Source organism: Elgaria multicarinata, chromosome 17, assembly GCF_023053635.1.
Source record: "Elgaria multicarinata webbii isolate HBS135686 ecotype San Diego chromosome 17, rElgMul1.1.pri, whole genome shotgun sequence".
NCBI lineage: Eukaryota > Metazoa > Chordata > Lepidosauria > Squamata > Anguidae > Elgaria > Elgaria multicarinata.
The window spans coordinates 3,060,046-3,083,532 of NC_086187.1; the positions used below are offsets into that span (position 1 = coordinate 3,060,046).

The window sequence follows — 23,487 nt, forward strand, 5'->3', positions numbered from 1 at the left end:
AGACGGATCTGGCCCTTTCACCTACAGGCTGAGATTGCCCACCAGTCCCTGCACAAGGCCAAGCGGGAGGACAGGGGCACCACGGCTGCACGGAATCCGACTATATCAGCACTTTACGAGCAAACCACTATTTCACTTTTGTAATTAACGCCACGTTACACAAAATTTGAATCAGCCTCAACAGCTGTGTTACGGTCAATGGCAGGCTAGCACTGATCTATGAAACTACGGAGCACGTTTTTAAACATTGTCGCTTTTGGTGGGACGTGTTGCACTCTGTGTTTTCTAAGTGTTGTGGAATTCTTTCCTTAATGGAGATTGTATAAAGTTCCATCTCTCTGAAATAGTGGTCATACAAAAGACGCATCTCCATCCAAAGCTGTGGATTGTTGGTCAGTCGGTCGGTCCGTCGCTTTGTCTCTTTCCTCCGGAAAACAGGCTAGCTGCACAATGCCCTCTGTATCCGAGCGCTGGCCTCCCGGGGTCCCAAGGAGACCATCATTTCAGCGACGCTGGGTCCTTCCTGAAACAGGCAAAGAGACGCTTACTGCATGAAGGGCAGCGTGCTGGGTGGGGCACGTCTCCTCTTTGGTCTCAGAGGCAGGGGGGCTTCCTAGGATTCCACTATGGAACAGGTGGAGCTCGCCTGGCCCTTTATCTGCAGGGCCTCTTCAGCATTTCTGCAGCAATCCCATTTACTAAGCGAGCTACACTCTATATGCGACAGCCACACCTGAGCAAGGCAAGTCACTATTATCCACATTTTACAGATGGGGGAACTGAGGTTGGGCTATCCCATGACCCAAGTTTTGCCTGAACTGCAGCTGTCACAGTGTGAGCTGTTCTTTTATTAACCAATTTTAAAATTGCCTAATCCAGGAAATCTTGTTTTAAAACTGCCAGCTGATGCTAACCCCTATTGGCATAATTCGTTGTCCGTGTTTAGGTGCCAGTTGAAGACCCATCTAAATGCCTTTGGTGGCTCCATTCCATTTTAGCACATGCTGATGTATTGGTTTTTGCTGAGAGGGATGGCCATTTCTACTGATTCCATTGCTATTATTTTTGCAAGCCTCTTTGGACTGGTTTGCTGAAAATCTGGGGAGTAACCTTTTCAATTAATTAAAACCAGTAGAACAGCCAATACCAAGGTCCTTTGTAAATCCAGGACAGCAGCCTCTGGCTTTCAATCAGAGCAGAGGATGAAAGATTTGAGGGCTGGACAGAGGTTCACCTGCTGACCGCTGAGGGCCAGGCGGAGAAGCTTCATCATGTGGCTGTACTGGGTGCCGCTTATCTGCCCCTGCAGCTGCTTCAGCTCTTTGCTCAGCTCCTCAGGGATTGGAGCAGCCGCCTGCTGCGCCAGCAACCTTTGAGAGGAAAAAGAAACGCTGTCAGGCAGGGCAGGGCAGGGCAGGGCAGGGCAGGGCAGGGCAGGCAGGCAGGGACACCACGTGCCCAGATCAGCTGACTGGTGTGTGTGTGTGGGGGGGGGGGGTGTTAAGTGGGTTTCAGCTGTCACAGCTTCCCCTAAGGAACCTTATAGAATTGCTGTTTTGTGAAGGTGCTGAGAACTCTCCAACAAAAATCCTGGTACCTCCACAGAACTTTTCACATGGGATGACGCTTTGGTCAGTGAAAGTGCTGTCTGGCGAAGTGGTAATTCTCCCCCAGCTACTTCAGAGCTCACCCAGAGAGCAATATGGTGCAAACTTCAGACTAGCTGCAGCTCCTGCAAGGAGCCCTGGGAATGGTAGTTTTTTTTAGTTTAAGTGCTCAGAAACTGGAGAGAGAGGCATCCCCTCTGCTCCTCAGAGCTACCCTGCTTGGAATCAGGTAGATAACTTAGTTTTGTAGTGGAATCACCACCTGCCTCTGCTGGCTCAGCTCAGGATGGTCTCTCGGGTATTCCCTATATCAGCATCCAATGCACCATAGGTACCACCGTTCATCAGTAACAGCAGCTCCATTTTGCTTTATTTACCACCTCTAGAAAGTTCCATTTGCTCTTTCCAGTCCATGTTCATTTCTGTTTTGGGGCATGGAAGGGGAAGGTTTGGTTTTAAGGCTATGGGGATTGTGCAGGTCTTGAATTTCAGAACAAGCATCATTATTATTATTATTATTATTATTATTATTATTATTATTATTATTATTTATATAGCACCATTAATGTACATGGTGCTGCACAGAGTAAAACAATAAATAGCAAGACCCTGCCGCATAGGCTTACATTCTAATAAAATCATAATAAAGCAATAAGGAGAGGAAGAGAATGCACCAAACAGGCAGTATAAAAGTCAGAACAAAATCAAGTTTTAAAAGCTTTAGGAAAAAGAAAAGTTTTTAGCTAAGCTTTAAAAGCTGCGATTGAACTTGTAGTTCTCAAATGCTCTGGAAGAGCGTTCCTGGCATAAGGGGCAGCCGAAGAAAATGGACGAAGCCGAGCAAGGGAAGTGGAGACCCTTGGGCAGGTGAGAAACATGACATCAGAGGAGCGAAGAGCACGAGCGGGGCAATGGTGTGAGATGAGAGAGGAGAGATAGGAAGGAGCTAGACAGTGAAAAGCTTTGTAGGTCAACAGGAGAAGTTTATATTGGATTCTGAAGTGAATTGGAAGCCAATGAAGAGATTTCAGAAGTGGAGTAACATGGTCAGAGCGGCGAGCCAAGAAGATGATCTTAGCAGCAGAGTGGTGAACAGAAACCAACGGACTGATGTGAGAAGAAGGAAGGCCAGTGAGAAGAAGGTTGCAGTAGTCCAACCGAGAAATAACCAGTGCATGAACAAGAGTCTTGGCAGAAGAGACAGACAAAAATGATCGAATCCTGGCAATATTATGCAGGAAAATCGACAGGATTTAGCTACTGCCTCAATATGAGGAATAAAAGAGAGCGAAGAATCAAATATAAAGCCAAGACTACGAGCTTCCTTGACTGGAGTAAGCGTAACATCATTGACAGTAAGAGAGAATGAGAGATGAGGAGAAGGTTTAGGAGGAAAAACAAGCAATTCAGTCTTTGCCATATTAAGTTTCAAACGACTCATTTTCCTCAAAACTGTGGCTCAATTCTCACAGTTCAAAGTTACCACAGGGTGATTTTATCACCTCTACTTTGCAGGTGAGAGTATTCCATTTGCATGTGCCTCATGAGGCGAGAGCCAGCATTTACCATTTAAGGGAGGCCCACTGAAAAAGAAAGAGTTTGCCTGTGTGGAGAACACCAGCTGCAACCACACGAAGGGACATCCAAAGACAGCTGGATGCCTAGAGCATGCCAGCAAGGACTGCCCGTGTCTTCTTCCTCCTAGGATGAACTGCAAGGCCCAGGTCCTGCCCAGCCTCAAGGCAAAAGCCATCCAGGCCAACTTACCCAAGGACTTTCCTTCCTATCTCATCTGCCTTGGCTGAAATCGTCTGCAGCTCCTCGTGAGGCACAGAGGGCCGGATCCACAAGAAAGCATATTTAGGAGACACCAACTCTTTCAGACGGCTTATGTGACCCTGGGGAGGAGAGACATCTGAGGATCAGAGAGTCACTGCAATACACCAATCATACGCTGGACCCCGAGTCTCACCCTCAAGTGGAAGAATTCTGCAGGCCCCTGACTTGCCTACATAAAATAGTTGAGTTGGAAGGGGCCTCTAAGGCCATCTAGTCCAACCTCCTGCTCATTGCAAGAATCCACCTTAAAGCACCCCTGACAGAGGGCTGTCCAGCTGCCTCCTGAAGGCCTCTAGTGTGGGAGAGCCCACAACCTCCCTAGGTAACTGATTCCATTGTCGTACATCTCTAATAGTCAGGAAGTTTTTCCTGATGTCCAGCTGGAATCTGGCTTCCTTTAACTTGAGCCCGTTATTCCGCATCCTGCACTCTGGGAGGATCAAGAAGAGATCCTGGCTCTCCTCTGTGTGACAACCTTTCAAGTATTTGAAGAGTGCTCTCATGTCTCCCCTCAATCTTCTCTTCTCCAGGCTAAACATGCCCAGTTCTTTCAGTCTCTCTTCATAGGGCTTTGTTTCCAGACCCCTGATCATCCTGGTTGCCCTCCTCTGAACATGCTCCAGCCTGTCTGCATCCTTCTTGAAGTGTGGTGCCCAGAACTGGATGCAATACTCTAGATGAAGTCTAACCAGTGCCACACAGAAAAGAACCAGTACCTCGCACGATTTGGAAGCTACAGTCATGTGAAAAAGAAAGTACACCATCTTGGAATTGTATGATTTTACATATCAGGACATAATAACAATCATCTATTCCTTAGCAGGTCTAAAAATTAGGTAAATACAACCTCAGATGAACAACAACACATGACATATTACACAGTGTCATGATTTATTTAACAGAAAAAAAGCCAAAATGGAGAAACCATGTGTGAAAAAGTAAGTACACCTTATGATTCAATAGTTTGTAGAACCACCTTTAGCAGCAATAACTTGAAGTAACCATTTTCTGTATGATTTTATTAGTCTCTCACATCGTTGCGGAGGAATTTTGGCCCACTCTTCTTTACAACGTTGCTTCAGTTCATTAAGGTTTGAGGGCATTTGTCTATGCACAGTTCTCTTAAGGTCCCGCCACAGCATTTCAATCGGGTTGAGGTCTGGACTTTGACTGGGCCATTACAACACCTTGATTCTTTTCTTTTTCAGCCATTCTGTTGCAGATTTGCTGGTGTGCTTGGGATCATTGTCCTGTTGCATGACCCAATTTCGTTCAAGCTTTAGCTGTCAGACAGATGGCCTCACGTTGGACTCTAGAATACTTTGGTATACAGAGGAGTTCATGGTCGACTCAATGACTGCAAGGTTCCCAGGTCCTGTGGCTGCAAAACAAGCCCAAATCATCAGCCCTCCACCACCGTGCTTGACAGTTGGTGTGAGGTGTTTGTGCTGATATGCTGTGTTTGGTTTTCACCAAACGTGGCGCTGTGCATTATGGCCAAACATCTCCACTTTGGTCTCCTCTGTCCAAAGGACATCATTCCAGAAGTCTTGTGGTTTGTTCAGATGCAACTTTGCAAACCTAAGCCGTGCTGCCACGTTCATTTTAGAGGCTTTCTCCTGGCAACCCTTCCAAACAAACCATACTTGTTCAGTCTTTTTCTAATTGTACTGTCATGAACTTTAACATGCTCACTGAGGCCTGTAGAGTCTGAGATGTAACTCTTGGGTTTTTTGCAATTTCTCTGAGCATTGCATGGTCTGACCTTGGGGTGATTTTGCTGGGACGTCCTCTCCTGGGAAGATTGGCAACTGTCTTGAATGTTTTCCACTTTTGAATCATCTTTCTCACTGTAGAATGATGGACTTTAAATTGTTTGGAAATGGCCTTATAACCCTTCCCAGATTGATGGGCAGCAGCAATTGCTTCTCTAAGATCATTGCTGATGTCTTTCCTCCTTGGCATTATGTTAACACACAACTGAATGCTCCAGACCAGCAAACTGAAAAAACTTCGACTTTTATAGAGATGGTCATACTTGCTGATGATCAATTAATCATGGGCATTTGATTAGCAGCACCTGTCTGCTACTTAGCATCTTAATTCCTATGGAAGCAGTAAGGGAGTACTTACTTTTTCACACATGGCTTCTCCATTTTGGCTTTATTTCTGTTAAATATATCATGACACAGTGTAATATGTCATGTGTTGTTGTACATTTGAGGTTGTATTTACCTAATTTTTAGACCTGCTAAGGAACAGATGATTGTTATTATGTCCTGATATGTAAAATCATACAATTCCAAGAGGGTGTACTTTCTTTGTCACACAACTGTGTATTTCTATTAATGCAGCCCAAAAGAGCATTTCCTTTTCTTTTTCTTTTTTTTTGCAGCCACATCACACTGTTGACTCATATTCAGCTTGTGACCTATAACAGTTCCAAGATCCTTCTCGTTTGTAGTATTGCTGAGCCAAGGATCCCCCATCTTGTAATTGTGCATTTGGTTTCTTTTTCCTAGGTGTTAAACTTGGCATTTATCCCTATTAAATCTCATTCTGCTGTTTTCAGCCCAGCGCTTCAGCCTATCAAAGGATAACTGATGGCCCACTGATGGAGCAGCCTCTGGGTACCTGTGCCAACGTTCAGGATATGGAGAGCTTTGGCTGAGAAATGGAAGAAACTGGCAAGTGCCCAGCCATTCATGGCCAGCAAGACTTACTCTTCTCAACAAGAGCACTTGCTGCACATACTCCGCCTCGAGGACCTCTCTGTCCACAAGCTGCTCCCCAAAGGCCTGCTCCACAGTGTCTCGCAGCTCTTCCACCAGCTTCTGCCGCAGCCTCTCCTCCCCAATCCGCTGGGACAGGTGGATCCTGCACAAAAGGCCTTGTGAGACGCAGGCCAAGAGAATGGGCCACATTCAAGGAGCCACAAAAATGAGATCCTACCGCAAGTGTCAGCAGTCTGGCATGAGGACTCGGAGAACAAGCTGCTCTAGGGTCAACGACAGCCACATTCTACAGACCGTCCCAAGTCCAGTGAAGCCCCCACCACTACCACCTCCTTGGCCCTAGAGCTGGGCCCCTGGCACCCATTAGCCAGCTGCCCAGAGAGACATGCAGAAATAGCTCTTTCCCCTCCTCGGTCTTCCCTGTGGTGCCATCTGCAAAGAGATGGGGAGCTGGCAAGGCTTCCATGAGGAAAGCAGGAGGCTGAAGAGAACCCGAACGGGGCAGGGGCACCTGGCTCCAAGACAGGGAGCTGGGCCAGGCGTTGATACTATAAGCACATGCAGCCCCGCCAAATGAAAATGGCCTGCAGATCAACCGTTGACCAGGAGATGCATGCCCCCACCATCTTCATCTTCTCTACCTGTTGAACTCAGCAAGTTTCTCAAGATCCAGCAGGGCCGAGTGCCTTTCGATTCCGCCCACATCAAATTCCTCAACCAGCTCCTTCAGCGTTCTCCCCATCCGATTCTCTGCAAAACAGACAAAGAAGGTGTTGCACTTGTTCTTCTGCGATTCCCGTTACACTTCTCAATGTACGGGCATCGTAATTCCTGTGACGTTATTCATGGCCCCTTTGCCTTTGCCCACACTTTGATCTATGCCCAGAACAACTGAGAGGATGCTGGGGAAAGAAAGGCGAGGCTGTGCCAGTCACCAGCAGCCATTCCAGCAGGCAGCACAGGCAGATAGGAAGGGGGAAGCAAGGTCATTCCACCTGCCCTGCTGAAAAACTACTTAATTTCCCCCCTCCCAATCTCGTTTTCCTTGTGTATTGTGTCCTTTTAGATTGTAAGACTGTGGGCAGGGACTGATGGTAGGGATGCTCTGGGAGCCTTTCTGGCTGAGGAGTGGGATAAAAATGCTACGAAAGTGTGGCTCCGTGCTACTGGTATCAGTATTGAGGCACTGTGGGCCACTTAGAGCAAGATGCTAGTAAAGACCACTTTCTTTCTTTCTTTTTTAAGCCTTGTGCAGGGGTGGGGATTTTAGAAAGCAAACGGTGGGGGAAGGTTTAAATCCTGCCTTTCCAGTGCACGGTGGATCCGATCTGAATCGGTCATGCACATGCTCAAGTAAAAAACTGATCCACCTGAGCTACATGTTACGCAATTAACGTAATGGGAAGTTTGACTCTAAGGTAGATCAATAATTTAAATCAGGAGTGGAAGAAGTAACTCTGCTCAACAATTTATTTATTTATTTATTTATTTTATTTATTACATTTTTATACTGCCCAATAGCCGAAGCTCTCTGGGCGGTTCACAAAACCTCGTTACCTGCAAACCCAGAGCCGCAGTGGGTGACGAGGTCCAGCAGGGCTTCTGGCAAAAAGCCCTCCTGAGCAATCTGCTTCACGAAGGTGTCCCCCTGCCTCTTGGACAGCTTGCTGCCATCTTTGTTCAGGAGCAAAGGGAGGTGGCCAAAACAAGGCGGCTCCCAGCCAAAGGCCCTGTAGAGTAGGAGGTGCTTGGGGGTGGAGATGAGCCACTCAGCTCCACGCAGGACGTGGCTGATCCCCATCACATGGTCATCTACCACGTTCGCCAGGTGGTATGTGGGAAACCCATCACTCTTCAAGATTACCGGATCACCTTCCACACTGGCCACCACGTGCCTCTTCCAGCCGTAGATCAGATCACAAAATGGCTCAGAACTCTCCGCCAGGCGAAAACGCACCACATGGTCGGTACCTTGAGATACTTTCTCAGCCACCTGTGTGGGGCTCAGATGACGACACCGGTTGTCATACCTTTAGAGGGAGAGAAATGGGGGGAAGGACCACCTCCAAAATTGTGGCCAGAGAAGGCCTCAAACGCTAGCCTGGGCTGCATGTTGTGTTTCTGTTTCTCCCAATACGTTCCAAGACTTTGAAAAGAAGAACTTGCTTATAAACCCAGAATTGCCTCAGAAGAGAGAGCAAGCAGAATCAGAGGAGGCGGCATTTGAGGAAGACACACACAGCCGTGACGGCTTCAGCGCTCCAAAACAAGCCCATAGAAGCAAGTGAAACTTCCCGCAGGATGAAAACCCAACGGATCAGCTCTAGAGCAGCGCTTCACCATCACTTCGAGGGCCGGTATTTGCCACTGCAAAACACCATAGAGTGTGGTCATATAAGTTGTTCCTAGACATGCACCAAAACATTGAAGAATTCAAAAGTAACCTCTTGCTTTTTTCAATCGCTACAATCAAAGGATTGGTTTGCACAGTTTTTTGACCCCAATGACTGGAAGCTGGAAAATGTACAGCTACGATCACAGCCAGACACAGCTGTGTGTAGCCAGATACAGCTGTGTGTAGCCCAGCTCTATCTGCCTCAGACATGCCGCCTTCAACCCTCCCACGCAGAACACATGCCCTGAGTGTGGCGCCACCCTCTGGCCAGTGTAATGAATTGCCATCCTTCTTCTCTATTTTGAAGCGGCAGAGATGGACGGGGATCATCTGCTGGCAATTCTCACCCGCTTCGAAGTAGGGAAGAGGCCGGGCCTTGGGGCAGCTGGGGCCTTGGTCACGCAGGGCCGACAAATCTGCCAGCATCTCTTGCACTGAAGCGCGTCGGACACCACTGCCGGAAGGCACACCGGGCACGCTTTCAAGTGGCAGCACCCAAGCCGCTGCTCTCCTCACTGGGCCTTGCCTTGGGAAAGGTCAGGCGCAGCCTAGGACTGGGAAGACCCCAGTTCAAATCTCACCTTAACGCGGAGGAAAGTCCCTCTTCTCTCTGACGTAGCCTCATAGCCACAATATGGGAATAATGATACTGACCTGCCTTACAGGGTTGTTGTAAGCATTGTTGAGAAAACCCCTGGAGCAAAGCCCAATTAACACATCTTCAACTAGATTTCACCAGAGCATGAGCTCAGCAGCAGTCTTTGGGGCTGCTGGAGGTTTAAAAAAGCACTTGTGATTTGGGGAAAAGAAGGTCAGGAAGAAGGTGAGGGCAACAAATCTAAATTAAAACTAGGTGTTGTTACGTTTCCTTTGCATCAAGGAAGCAGTAGAATAGTGTACTTTGGCTTGGGGGTGCTGAGTAGCAGCACTCTGGAACGTATCTGCTCGGTTTGGCAAGCGCAGAGGTCTCTGTCGTTAATCGCTAAATGCAAGCAAGTCAAGACCCTCCACCCAAGGGACGCCCCACATCATCTCCCAGCCCAGCCTGCTGACCCCCCTCCCCAAACTGGGCAGCAAGTCCGTCCAAGACAGTGAGGTTTTGAACAATGCTGCCGGAGCTCTTCAGGCCCAGATGTGAAGCCCACATGCCCAGCCACGCCACAAGGACACCCGTTCCAATCACAGGCGGACGCTCACCGTGGCGGCTGCTGGCTCCGCAGCGCTTCCTTCTTCAGCAGCTCCAGACGCTGAGGGGTGCAAAAACACGGGTAAGCAGAACCCCTCTCGAGAAGCAATTCTACGGCTTCCCTATACAGGTTGAGGCGCTGAGACTGTCGGTACGGGGCAGCGGGACCACCTTGGCGAGGACTCTCATCAGGCGGGATGCCTGCAGAAGAAAGAAATCATTCAAGCAGCAATGGAGAGCAAGCCAGAAGGATCAAGGAGCCAATAGTATGGTCCAAATCCCTGACAAAACAGAGCCATCCACGAGGGGAGCCCCAACTGGCAGAGCAACTAAACCAAGCCACGAAGCATCAAGGTATTAAGCCAGCAGGAGAGTTAAGCACCTGTGCAGGTTTAGCAAAACGGCAGTCACTTCATTTTTGATCTTACAAATCCCTGCAAATAAGCAACCCTATTAAGCAAAAAGCAGTTATGATGGGGGAAAGCCTGCAGGGGGGAGGAAGCTAACCAGAGCTGGACAGAAGCTATGGTGTGTTCTTGGTGCAATGGGCTCTTGGCTCTCAGGGAACAACTGCGATCCCTTCAGGCCAAGGTGACTGACGTGGAGATGAGAGAATTGCAGATGAGGCCTCTGAGGACATGACAGCAGCATCCACTCCCAGGCTGACAGCTCCTCTGTTGTCACAGAGAATAAGGGTCTCCGGAAGGCACAGTCATGGGGCACATTGACACCAATGACGTGGGTAAATGCAATTGTGCAACCCTGCAAGAAAAGCATAGGTTTCAAGCTAAATGCAGGACACAGTGGGGTCCAGGGGCTGGAAAGTGGCCCCTGGAATCCCTGAAGTTCTCCTCTCCTGTGGTTTACTTGGACTTCTGTGTTAGAACTGGGTTCCGTTTCTGCCAGGACCAAGTCATCAATTTGGTTATCAAAATGAAACAAGCCACTTGTGCAAAAAGATGAGTTTACTAATAGAAAATGGATGCAGAATATATACATGCAAAGAAAGTTAGCACCTCCTTCCAGCTGGGTGTCTATCGGGGCTCCCACAATAGAAGGAAGCCATCCCTTGAGACACAGAGGTTCTCCAGGCCGAACATGCACATTGCCCCCTGAAACAAGATCAAAGCACAAAGCCTGTAGACTGGATCTTATAGGCTCCTCTGCTTAATGCCTCCCTCCCTCTCAGGAGCTGACAGGCCTCATCCCTCCCCCCTCTCGGAAGGAGCAGGGGGGCTCCCTCTTGCAGGTTCTGAAAGCAACTTAGCTTGGGAAACTAATTGCCTTTCTAGAGCTTGGTTAGGAGTGAAAACCTACCAGCTCTATGAGAAAAGGGTGACATAGCTATGAGAGGCTCATCCGGGGAATGAGGCCTCCTCTTGTCAGCTAAAGCCTGCTAAAATCTATTCACTGTGTTAGGCTATACAGGTCTCTTTCCAGCATTTTGGAACTCTGTGAAGTCCATATTTCTGCTCACTAACAAACTCACTACAACTTCCAAAGGCTTTTAACATCCATCACCAAAGACTCCTGAGCAAACTTAGTCCTCTTATGGATACTTGTTAAAGAATAGAGAGCAGGAATAAAAGGCCAATTCGCCCAATAGAGAGATATAAACTGTGGGGTCCCCCAAGAATCTATATTGGAACAAAAGCTGTTTAACTTGCCCATAAATTATCTAGACTTAGGGGCTAATAATGAGGTGGCTATGTTTGCTGATGACACCAAGTTATTTAAAGTGGTAAAAATAAAAAGGGATTACTGAGCTCCAAATAGAACTTTCCAAACTGGGTGAATGGGCAGTAAAATGGCAAATGCAGTTAAATGTAGGCAGTGTAAAGCGATGCACATTGGGGGGAAATTTCTAAGTTCACATATACAGAATATAAATGTGCCATCGCTACACTTTGTGGTACTGAATTCCATAGTTTAACTCCGTACTCTGTGAAGAACTACATCTTTTTATCTGTCCTGAATCTCCTACTACTGATCTTCATTGGAGGCCCCAGGTCCTATTATTATTACGAGGGAGAAAACCTTCACAGTGTGCATAATCTAGTGCACCTCTATCACGCATCTCTTTACTCACCTTTTTTAAAAAAAACCCTAAAAGAGCCCCAAACATTGTACGTTTTCCACACAGGGGTGTTGCTTCAGCCCCGATTGTTTTGGCTACCCTTTCCTGCATCTTATAGTGCTGTTGGGAAAATACATTTTGGAGAAGTGTAGGCAAAGATGGGGCTGTTTCCTCTCTCTTCTCCTGCACGATGGCTTTGTTCAAAAACCAGGAGTGAGAAGGCTCTGGCATGCAACTTCACATTGGTGATCTAGCAGCACTGCCCTGAAGAAATCTGGCAGGGGGTGCAGCTCCACACATTATTTTGCCTCTGGCAGTTCCTGATCCATTAGAAAGCAGGGCAGGAAAAACTCCTGCCTGAACCGATGGAGAGCTGCTACCAGCCAGTGTTGGCAATACAGACTCTGGATGTGGCAGCTTCCAATTACCTGCCCATTCCAGCATGTTTTCTATGTCTTCTGCAGCTCCAGGCACCACACGGCTTTGGTCTGTATCCTCTAGCCTCAGGATAAAGCTGCCTTCATGTTTCTTGGCAAAAACATAGTTGTACAAAGCAGTCCGCAGGCCGCCCAGGTGCAGAAATCCTGTAAAGCACGGAGAAAGGGAGAAGATGCATGAGGCACAATCCTGGCCCTCTCATCAGCTGCGATTAACCGCTGTAGCTGGGAACAAAATCCTTCCGAGCTCCTTCCATGTTTATTATGCATGGTTTGAAGTGAGGAAACAGACTGAACTGACTGGCAGAAGCTTCTGCACAGACAAAACTTTTGCAGGGCCCCCAGAGGTAAGGGAAGCCACTATCTTGGTTGATGTTTCAAAATGTGTTAGAGCCACGTCAGGACTGCCCTGTTCAAAGGGCCGCCTCCTGCCCATTGGCAAAAGGTTTCACCACATCTTTGTGAGCTTCTCTACTGGGCCGTTCTCGAAGGCAACAGCGACAGGTGGACCTTTGGTATGAGCCATCTCCCCAAGCAATTCTTATGCTATGTGCATCTTCAACTTTGGCCTGGAATCAAGGCTCTTCAATCATGCTGGCGTGAACCTACACTTATTGTCTAAGGCTGTCCTTTGGGTGCCTCCCCTGAGGGAGGCTCGGAAAATGGCAACGGGGGGGGGGGGGTCTCAGTGGTGGCCCCCAATCATGGAATTATCTCACATTGATATCTTTTTGGCACCAGGTTACTCCTGTACTCTCGGGCATTTGGCAGCATATGATACGGTCCTGGATTTTTCTTATTGTTGATGGTTTAAAATTGCTTAGATAGGTGTCTATTCATATGTTTGTCTGTAAACGGCTTTTATACTATGTATAATATTAACCAGCTAGAGCTCTGGCTCTTGGGTGGCATAGAAATGGAATCAGTGGAATGAGAATGAAATGAGCTCGATTGGGAGACCTTGGCCAAGATCCCCCACCCGTCTCTCAGCATTAGCTCCCTAATCATAAAATTGACATAGTAGCAGCACCTTGTTAGGGTGGTTATGAAGGTCAACAGATACTGAATCTGGACCGGACATTCGTGAGCCGGTCATTTCACTTGGCAAGTGGGACCCTTTGGGGTGGGGGGCGTCAGGCGGGCAACGCAAGCTGGTGGCTCCCGGTGGGCCGGCCAAGGCCTCCGTCCCGCTTTTCACCAGCCGACCAAGCCAAGGCTGGCTCAGCAGAGGCGGAAGCGCAGAGGGGCCACGCAGCGCTTCAAGGGCGCGAGGCCGCTTCTGAGCCAGGCAGGGGCTTCCCTGGGGGCTGAGATCCGGAAGCCCCCCGGCCGGCCGGCCCCTTCCTCCCTTCGCTCAGCCAGCCCCAGCTCCTGCGCCGCTTCGCGGGACTCGTGCGCGGCTCCCGCCACCGGGGCTTTGCCGCGGAGGGCAGTTCCGCCTCCGGGGTGATGGAGCGGCGCCGCCCGCCGCTTGCAGGCCAAAGCTGCGCGGAAAGAGCGTCTTGCTCGGGCGGGCGGGCAGGCGGGCGCCCGGAGCGCTTTCCGCGCCGCACGAAGCCGAGGGGCTCCGAAGCGGGCGGGCCGCCCGTTTCCCTGGGGCCCCCGGCGCGGCGCCGGCCCTCGCTGCCCTTACCTGTGGGGCTGGGAGCGAACCTCACGCGCACCGCGCGCCTCCCAGCGCCCGGCACGGGCCCTCGAGCCGCGCCCCGCAGCACGGAGACCGCCGCCGCCGCCGCGCCCGGACCCATAGACGCCGCCACGGCGCGAGAGGCTCGGAAGCCGCCGCCCCGCCCGGCCGGAGCGAGGGGCGGGCAGCCTTGAAGGCGCCGCTCGCGGCCAGGCTCTGCTTCAGGCAGAGGGAGGAGGCAGGAGGCGAGCCACGGGCCCCCTGCAGCGCCGCCAACGCCACCGCCGCCTCCTCGCCGTGGCTGGAGCCCGGCGCGCCTCTCTGCTGCCCGCTGCTCAAAAGCCCTCCGGGGCTCCGCGCTCACGCCGGGAGACCAGGGTCGCGCAGACGCCTTGGCGGGGCAGGAAGCGCCGCTTTCGCGCAGGGAAGAGGAGGAGGCTGCGAGCGCCCGGACGCAGGGCTGCGGGGCCTGGCCGGCACTTCTGGCCCAGCTCTTCCGAGCCCACGGGCGGCGTGGGCCCCGCCCCGGCGGAGCGCTTTCGGCCGACACGCCCCGAGCTTCGCCCGCCCGCACGCCCAGCGCCCGTCGAGGCAGCTCAGGCCGCGCACGCGCACCCGCTTGGTTCAGCACGAACAAGGATCAACGAGGGCCGTCGGGGGCGGGGGAGCCTGCGCACCCGTTTTCATTATTGTAAATAAACGTGAGGCGTTGCATCAAAACGGGACGTGCACACAGGGATGGCATTTCTTGTTGAAGGTCTCGGCAGGAAGTCGCGTGCCCTGCGCCTCCCTTCTTCTCGGTCTCCTTCCAAGCGCCGCGGCTCCCATCCCGGCCAGCGGGCACGGGCACAGCAGGCCGGCCGAGCTGCTCCCACCTGCGCCTGCGGAAGCCGCCTCAGCGCCGGCACCGTCTGCCCGGCCGCTAGCCGGGGCTCGCCGACGCGTCGGGGGCCCGCGCAGAGGGAAGCCCGGCAGCTGCCGGCATTGCCAGCCAGCCAGCCGCGTCTTCCAGAGGAGAGCCGGGCGCGCGGTTCGCGAGGTGCTCTCCTGGCCGCCCGGGCGCAGACCCCCGACTCCAGCCCGGGCTCGGGGGGGGGGGGGGAGGGGGCGCGAACAGTGCCTGCGCCCCCGGCCCCTGCGATCCTGCCGCTCTCGGGGCAAGGGCCGAGCGGCATCCGCGGGCAGGGCGCCGAAGGGCTCGTGCGGGGGGAGGAAGCGCAACCCGCCACCCCCCGCACAGGTCGGGGCGGAGGGGCTTCTGGCGCTGGCGGCCCCGGCTCAGGCCTCGGACCGAGGGAAGCCGCGCGCCGCTGGGAAGGCACTGGTCGCCGGGGGTCAGCGCGCTTCGGGCCCGATCCGGGGCCGCGCTGCCTGCGCGCGCAGGGCGCTCAGGATCGCGGCCTGCCCTCGTCCCTCCCCCATGGGCGGAAGGGGCGGGCTACGACTGCCTGCTAGGGCCAATCGGGGGCGCTGGGCGCTTTTCCCAGCACCCCCCGCGGGCGGCTTGTACACAATCATCATGGCCTCCGCCTCCCCCGGTGCGCGTGAGAGCGGGAGCGGCGGCGGCGGCGGAGGGGGGGAGCGAGCAGGCAGGCAGGCAGGCAGGCAGGCGAGCAGCCCCGGGGGGGGGGGGGAGCCAGTCTGGCCGGGCCTCGTCCTCCTGCTGCTGCTGCTGCTCCGCGGGGGCTGGCGGCTCTTCCCCGGCTCGCTGCGCTCGTGGCTGGCGCCGGAGTCGCTCCCGGGCGAGGCAGCGCCTGCTTCGTGCTCTGGCGCGTTGCCTCCGGAGCGGGCGGGCGGGCGGAGGGGCTTCCACTGCCGGGTCCTGGCGTCCCTGCGTCCCGGCCGGAGCGAGAGGCCCGTCGGACCCGCTGCGTCTCGGGCAGCCCCGGACGGCAGAGCCGAGAGGGGCGCGAGCTGGTGCCCGTTGGCAGGAGACCTTCCCGCAGGAGAAGGCTCCTGTGGCTGCTAGTCCTGGCGGGGACGTGGGCCGGAGGCAGCTTTGCGCCGCGACCTGCTCGCGGGCTTCCCCCGGGCAGCTGATGGGCCGCCGCGTGACCCCAGCGCTGGACCTTCGGCCTGATCCAGCAGGCCCGTTCTCGTGCTAGGGAGGGAAAAGGCCGGGTCAGCAGAAGGGCAGGAAAGGGCCGCCCTTTCTGCTGGGCGCCGGTGGCGGAGGGCTTCCTGCCGGCTTGGCTTCAGTGCTGGCTGAGGCCTGTGTTAGAAGGGCGTTTTGCAAGTGGCTGCAGATCCCGCCGCTGCTCTGGTTACGATTCTCCTTTGTTCTCTCCTTCGCAGACTCAGATGACACCAGCATGGATGCCGAAGCCCAGAATCCACCACTGGGCTGTAGGGATGATAGTAAACATGACTCCCTTTCAGCTGAGAAACCTTTGGAGGTAGATGAACCCCAAAGCGATCATCCACCTGATTCCCAGGCTTCTGTCAGCAACGGCGGTGATTCTGAGATGGAGAAAGAGCTGGTTGAGCTAAAAATTATCTGGAACAAAACTAAATATGACTTGAAGTTCCCTCTGGATAGCACAGTGGCTGACTTGAAGCAGAAAATCCACTCACTCACAGGTGAGGGTTTCTGTGGGGTTTTTTGGAGAGGTAATTCTGCCACTTGAGCTTCCCATCGCCTTTGGAAGAAATTCCGGCATTAAGTCTTCCCTGTTGATTCCCTATTTACTAGGCCTTCCACCTGCAATGCAAAAGGTCATGTTCAAAGGACTTCTACCAGAGGAGAAAACTTTACGAGAAATCAAAATAATCAGTGGAGCAAAAATAATGGTGGTTGGCTCAACTATCAACGATGTCTTGGCAGTAAACACACCAAAAGATTCCACTCAGCAGGAAGTGAAATCAGAAGAGACCAAAAAGGAGCCCCTCTGCAGACAAAAGGTCAATTGCAGCTGCCAGCCTGTATAATGTGGTCTGATTTCCCAGGTTAAATGAACCATTTTTCACCATCTGCCTCTTCGTAGGCAGGCCCTTGCGAGCTCACGCACTCCAGGGACGAGTTAACTTAAAGCACCTTATCTTGATCGTTCCTGCAACAGCTCTGTGGTAGAGATCACTGTTATTTCAGTTCTTAGAAATGGGGAAACTGTTAGATATATTCAGCATTTGGACACTTTCTTCTTTTAACTTCAGCAGAACCTGTAGTCTAGTGACTATAATTTAACAATAAATAACATTTTACAGTCAAATTTTACTGTCCTTTGAGTAGTCCTGTTCAATGTGACTTTTGATTCCTTTAGTAACTGCTAACACATTTTGAGGTGGGATTTTTGGGAAACATTCTCATGCTTCCCTTAATTTGCAGTCTTACTTGTTTTCTGTCCTTGATCAAAGTTATTTCTAAACTATTGCATTTAGATTTCCCCCCTTCTCATTGGTGCTCTGTTGTGGTCATCCTAACTTGTTTCCAGTTTGTATCCTAGGTTACTATTTCTAATGGTTACGCTCTAGAATTTTTGTATAATAAGAACCAAAGCGTTACGGAAAGTGTGCATAGCTTGCATTATCTAGAAGAGGCATTTATAGGTTATATATGAATCTTCTAAATTGCTGCATATTTGTGATTTGGATTGTATGACTGAGACATAATTACATAAGTTTTCATTGGGGAGTATGTTTCTTGAAATCTGTAAACTTCTTCGTTAAGATGTTGTCAGGTGGGCAGAAGGGAAAGTCTTCCTAGGCTTGTATCATACTTCAGAGACTTTTGATTTCTGCTTTATTACAGCAACACAGAAAAGTGTTGGATAAAGGAAAACCTGAAGATGTGATGTCTTCTGTCAAGGGTGTCCAAGTAAGTGAATAGATGGACAAGAGTCTTGTGGCATGTTAAAGACTAATTTATTTATTAAATAAATAATGTTACTAATTTTCCAAAACAAATTCACCCATAGGAATGAAAAATAAAATAAAAAGTAAATAAATAAAAAGAATTTAAATCAACTTACTGACAGAGAGTAGTACATTTAACCTCTACCCATATTTTTCACTTTGCTTTACAGACCAAAATATATGTGGAATCTGTGGGCTGCTTAGATGTTTCTTTATAATTCTTTTCTATATCAAACTTCCATTTAGTCTCTTTTCCATAATCTTGAAGAAAGGTTTTGACGTACATTGCTGTGTATGTCCCTGATCAGTATATAGATTAAAATCCAGCCATATTTGATAAAGGTCAGATGTTTTGACTTTCTGCCATGGCTATTTGACATTCCATATACCATGATTTCAACATTAGAAGTTCTGCAGTTTTCCAACTTTTGGCTATGAGTCTTTGGGCAGCCATCAGCGTCAACTTAATTAATTCCTTATGTGTCACTTTTGCATTTTCTTTTTCCCATATCATTAATAAGGCCAACACTGGTGTCACATGTATGGTTTGTTTTGTAATATTTGCCATTTCTGGAAATAAGGTGTTCCAAAGCTGTGACATAATAGGATATGTCCACCGCATATGTAACACTTGCTGGTTGCAGTTTTTCCAACATTTTGTATTGTTTGAGTTGGCGATTCTTGCCAATTGTACTGGCAAGATATACCATCTGTGTAACCATTTCAATGTGTTCTCTCTGAGAGTTACTGATGCAGTTTTCCTTTGTTGTGTCACCCATACTTTATCCCTTTTGCCTTTTGCTCTATTGGTATCCCTATATTATTTTTTCATATTTTCAGTCAATCTGCCATATTTGTGTCTATTTCAATAATTTGTGGATACATTTTCGAAATCAACCCTTTTGTATTAACTATGTGTCCCAATAACAAAACTTCAAATTTTGTCATGTTTCTGGTCGAACTTTATCTTACTACAGGATTTGTAATAGAACAATCAGTGCACTTGCTGGTGCTTCTATTCTAATTTTGCGAGAGTAAGTTTTTTTTTATTTTCATAGAATTTTCTCATTTTGTAAAATCCTTTTTCTTTCCATTTTGCTTATTGCTCTTGTTTATGTATAGAGGTTAAATTTGGATGCAATAAGAATGGAAGCAATGGGGATATTTTCAAAATTGATTTATTTTTCATTTTTTCTGATTTTTTTCAATCTTTAAAGTAGCATATAAAAAGGAGTTATTTGCCAGTTTCAAATCTTTTATATTTTTCCCTCCAAACAAAATCTGTTCAATCTTCAATGAATCTTTCCCCATAACTTCCATACCCACCCACAGCTTCTGTGATGATGCCCTCTCTAAATAGGATACTAGGATATTTATTTTGGCATAGATTCTTGTGGATACTGTCCACTTCCTCAGATGCATGAAGTGTTAACCTCAAAATGGCAGATTTAAACACACAACAATATAAATTTAAAACAAATAATGTATATAAATCTGCCCTTTCAAAAATCTGATGAAATTGACAGTGTCCACAAAAGCTTAGACAATAACAAATTTGTTAGTGTTTGAGTGCCACAAGACTCTTTGTTGGTTTTGCTGCCGCAGACATAACATGGCTACTCTCTGGAAATTACTTCTTTTCCATGATCTGCTGTAGAAGAGGGCAGCTTTTCGAACCTTCCTCACAGAAAGCCTCTCTCCTTTACCTCTTCAGGAGCGCCTGCCAACTGTTCCTTTATCGGGCATGTACAACAAATCAGGTGGAAAAGTGCGGCTCACCTTTAAACTTGAACAAGATCAGCTCTGGATTGGCACTAAAGGTGGATATTCAAAGAGTAGTATGCCCTTTGATCTTTAAAGTGGTTGAATGGGTCGGGCGAAATGGATGCTGGGTGACCCCTTCCAGGTCGCTGAATGTTTCTGACCTTATAGACTGCAGAGGTGGGCAACACGTGGCCCTCCAGATGTTTTGGCTTTCAATCCCATAATCCCTCAGCATTGGCTCTGTGGTCTAGGGCTGATGGGAGTTTTAGGCCCATACACCTGGAGGACCATAAGTTGTCTCCCCCTGTAAGAGCTGCCAAACACCATTTCCCTGTAACTGAACCTGCAGTTTGTGTTCTGTTGTGGTTTATGAATTATGTTGGAAGTAAGTCAAAATTTGTGAGAAGCTTGGAGAGCCAAAACATTGGTGGCTGAGTGCATTTGGCTGTCCTGTTTTTTCTGGTTGAATATTTAATATACTAAGCAATATAAACATATAAATTAAATAAATAATTTTCATCGTCAGTAATGATAATTGCAAAGATCACAGTAGTTGTGACTTAGCTACAGTGAGCAACTTCATGTCCACTGATGTTATTAGGAGAGTATAAGCCACCAACTCTGCCAGCTTGGGCAGATGGCAAATGTGGGCCAAAACAATTGAAGGGCCACACATTGCCCACGTGTTTGAAAGGCCACACGAGCGCCATTTACTGGTAAATCAAGAACTTTAGGACTACAGCTTTAGGGTTTTTTCTGTCTCTGGTGGAAAGTTATGATTTTTTAAAAACCCATCGCAAGAATTGCCTTACGTGGAGAACACTTAAAGGGCGCATGGGGTTGGGTCTGCTTTGGAGCCACATTGGTGCTGTCCTTTGCCGTTCTGGATGTGAAGAAGAAGCTTAGGTGGGAGGATGTGAGACATCAACCTGCCTAAACTGACATTTTGTATTTCACCATAGAAAGAACAGAAAAATTGCCTATGGGATCTATCAAGAATGTGGTGAGCGAACCTATTGAAGGACATGAGGATTATCACATGATGGTAAGGGACTTTCACCAGCAGCTGTCACAGTCAACTCTCAGTAAATGCTGTTGTCCAAAAAAATGCTGCATATGTGAGCCAGGGGGTTGAAAGAAGAATAAGGCTCCATTCCAATGAACAAAAGCAGCCAGTATTAGAGGTTATTCAAGAGGGCAGCCTTTCTCCTGCACCCTTTACACAGCACCCTTCAAGGGTTGGAGCACGTTCGCTGCTTTTTAGCCTAAAGGGAGGTTCGCGTCCTCCGTAGAGGTCCCCACCATCACCACCTTACTAGAGAAGGATTTCTCCTTCCAGTGGCCAGAACAGCATGGGCATTGCTCTACTTGTGCAGTGTTCATGTAAACCATTTAGATGTAGGGATTCATTTCCTTTTTTGAGCAGAGTTCAATGTTTCTTCTCTAACTTCTCCCTGAAAGAGAACTGGGCCACAGATAGAGCAATAAGCAGGGGTTAAACTGAAATGGGTGTTGGTGCAGGCATTGCAGTAAATTTGATTTTGTGGTTATTATTTGCTGCTTTTTGTCCCAGAGGCCACCAAAGCAGCGTGCATGTTAAAATACAGTAAAATAGAAGTTACAAACCAGTTGCAGAGTTGAGGCTAATGATTTTTCAAGGCTTTTCTGTTACTTCGCTGTTACATCCCTTCTTATCTCCTCTTGGTAGTTAACTCATGTCCCAAACCACTTTGCTTTCACTTTTCCCTTCCCCTGAGTTGGAGGCTCCTTTTGCAGGAAACAGTTGCACCGTTGAGGGCCTCTTGGCATTGTTAACATTTCCCACTGTGGATTTGTAGCATTGTGGGCAAAACCCTCCACTTGGTCCTTGCGCCTCGCCGTGTGATCTCGTCCGTGGGCGTGGGGACTGTGGCTAGAATGTTGTCTCAGAATGCTTTTGACTCTGTGGCAATCAGCTGGTCCGTACATAATGCCAAAGGATGGTTTGGCACTAAAGAAGGAATGAGGCGTTTGTTCGCACGCTCCCTCCCCTCATAGGTCAGTTAGTGGCTCCTCCTTTAGTGCAAACCATAGTGTGCCATTGCCTCCAAATGAGCAAAGTGTGACTTGCTTTTGCCCTCCAAACCAGGATTGGAAACCAGCTTCAGGCTATGGTTTGCAGTCCCAGTTGGAAGGGCAAGCCCAAATCCTAGTTTGCCCAAAATCCGTAGTCAGTAATAGAAGTCCCTGGATCAGATCTCACCTCTACCATGAATTGGCTAGATTCCCTGAGGCAAGCCATTCTTAGCCTCAGCAACCTTATCTATCCCCAGATAAAGACCTTAATCTTTATTAATAAATGCCTCCATCACTGGATTGCTTAAAAGTTGCTGAAATTCTTTCAGTACCCTAAAATGCCAGATGAATGGCAAGTATTAGATGAAAGGCAATGGCACGTGTTACACGTGGCGAAGTGCTGCTGCCGCTGAAGCCAGTGTGTCTGCATTGAACAAGCTTTGCCATCACTTGAGCATCTTAACCCTGAGCCTCCTGTTCTTCTCCTGCATTTTCCAGGCCTTCCAGCTGGGTCCTACAGAAGCCTCTTACTACTGGGTCTATTGGGTCCCTACTCAATACGTTGATGCGATCAAGGACACGGTGCTGGGGAAGTGGCAGTATTTTTGAAGGCACGCTCACCTCTGGCACTGGAGACTGACACTGCTGGGAGAGGCCTGTACGTGGGTTGTCCTGGAACGTCTTAATCAATACGATCTCAAAGAGGCCTGGGAGGACGCCAGAGGTGGGGACTCTCGCCATTAGTTTATTTTTAACTTAAAAAGTGCAGCAGCCCTTGTTCTGCAGCCAGCTTCAACCATATTTAAAAAGCAAAATACAATGGAAATCAATAAATCTTAATTCACAAACCACTGTGTGTAATACACTTTAACTCTGCCAAGTGTAGCTCTTCTGGTTTTTAGTTTCTGCAAGGAAAACGCTGATGCACCACTGGATTTTCTACATGATTTGGACAAGAGACAGATTTGTTCATAATCATCTACAAGCATTATGATTTGAGCTCTGCACTTGTGACTGGGAGTTTTGAGAAATTGGTTTCTCTCCTTTTAATATTAAAAGGAAGCTTTTAAACAGTATGCAAACTTGGGATTTCATAAGCCATATCACCCTGGTCCTTCAGTTTCCTTGTAGCTTTTCTGGTAGCAAAAGGGCACAACTTCCACTCTCAACCCAAAGATGCTTGACTCCTTTTAGAGTTCTGGCAGCAGTTCCATGGTGAAATTCCTCATGCCTGTTGCTGAGAGGAAGGAGGGGAAGGACAAGGGGGGCTTGCAGCTCACTTGACCTGTTGCTTGCTGTGTTTTGGACTCTGCCATTCTTGCTCTTTCCCCTTTGTGTTGCCATCGTTAGGGGGAACGAGAGTGCCTTAAGGAGCACTTCTTGGCCGCCTCTGCCATGGCCTAGGGTCACTTGGCAGGTGCGTTGCTGCCGCAGCTGACTTGTGCGTTTGGTGCCTGGTGTTCTTCTTCCCCAGCTAGGTGCCCGTCTTCTCTGGGCTGCTCTGCAGACAGACCTCCTCAGCTAGAACCCTCCCAGCATCTCTGGAGGCCCCCAAGGTGTTCCTGTGCTTCTCCACTTTCCTCTGAGAACTGGAGAATTCTCCCTGTGCTGAGCAGGGTCCCCCAGCGTTCAAAGAGATTGGGCCATCTGTGAGAGCATGTGGGAACTGGTGGCTCTTTTAAGTAGCCTTTAACATAAGTGAGTTGCATTGACAAATGTTTAACGACCTTCTTGAAAACAGGAAATGGTGGTTAAAATTGAATTAAGTGGTGGATGGTATATTTTTGTTCTTTTAAACCAGAACTCTGATCCACAGTGGTGGCTGAGGATGGTCATTGCTTATTAACCTATCATAAAGAAAGGAGTTTGCTTAAGACTGTGTGTTCTTCTTAGTGCTCTAGAAGTAGTTGACA

At 49.1% G+C, this 23,487-nt stretch overlaps 2 protein-coding genes across 3 annotated transcripts; one reads left to right on the forward strand and one right to left on the reverse strand.

The window, feature by feature from the left end:
* Positions 1 to 125: 125 nt before the first annotated feature.
* EARS2 (glutamyl-tRNA synthetase 2, mitochondrial) lies at positions 126 to 14,590 on the reverse strand. The gene is made up of 10 exons (XM_063143416.1): positions 14,581 to 14,590; positions 13,910 to 14,521; positions 12,268 to 12,423; positions 9,774 to 9,963; positions 7,739 to 8,211; positions 6,823 to 6,931; positions 6,170 to 6,323; positions 3,375 to 3,505; positions 1,235 to 1,370; positions 126 to 523 (listed from the first exon to the last, which is right to left on the reverse strand). Exons 1-10 carry the CDS (start codon positions 14,588 to 14,590, stop codon positions 440 to 442), a joined length of 2,055 nt encoding a protein of 684 aa, XP_062999486.1. The 3' UTR covers positions 126 to 439.
* A 772-nt stretch (positions 14,591 to 15,362) lies between these two features.
* On the forward strand, positions 15,363 to 22,422 carry UBFD1 (ubiquitin family domain containing 1). Of its 2 annotated transcripts, none has more exons than XM_063143219.1 (7): positions 15,363 to 15,447; positions 16,199 to 16,483; positions 16,596 to 16,804; positions 17,652 to 17,717; positions 19,470 to 19,575; positions 20,482 to 20,564; positions 22,073 to 22,422. In XM_063143219.1, the coding sequence occupies exons 1-7, from the start codon at positions 15,423 to 15,425 to the stop codon at positions 22,181 to 22,183; spliced, it is 885 nt and encodes a 294-aa protein (XP_062999289.1). In that variant the 5' UTR covers positions 15,363 to 15,422; the 3' UTR covers positions 22,184 to 22,422. The 2 variants fall into 2 exon arrangements, with proteins under 2 accessions (XP_062999289.1, XP_062999290.1); XM_063143220.1 differs by having other exon boundaries at positions 15,408 to 15,441.
* Positions 22,423 to 23,487: the final 1,065 nt, after the last annotated feature.

What these genes read in the sequence shown, in the direction of transcription:
- UBFD1 (XM_063143219.1), top strand. Translation starts at nt 15,423, where the DNA reads ATGGCCTCCGCCTCCCCCGGTGCGC. An exon ending in GAAAATCCACTCACTCACAG is followed by an intron (nt 16,484 to 16,595) that starts GTGAGGGTTTCT and finishes CCTATTTACTAG; the next exon opens with GCCTTCCACCTGCAATGCAA. An exon ending in GCTCTGGATTGGCACTAAAG is followed by an intron (nt 19,576 to 20,481) that starts GTGGATATTCAA and finishes ATTTCACCATAG; the next exon opens with AAAGAACAGAAAAATTGCCT.
- EARS2 (XM_063143416.1), bottom strand. An exon ending in GTTCGCTCCCAGCCCCACAG is followed by an intron (nt 12,424 to 13,909) that starts GTAAGGGCAGCG and finishes CGTGCTTTACAG; the next exon opens with GATTTCTGCACCTGGGCGGC. An exon ending in TGGCCCTCAGCGGTCAGCAG is followed by an intron (nt 524 to 1,234) that starts GTGAACCTCTGT and finishes TGCCTGTTTCAG; the next exon opens with GAAGGACCCAGCGTCGCTGA.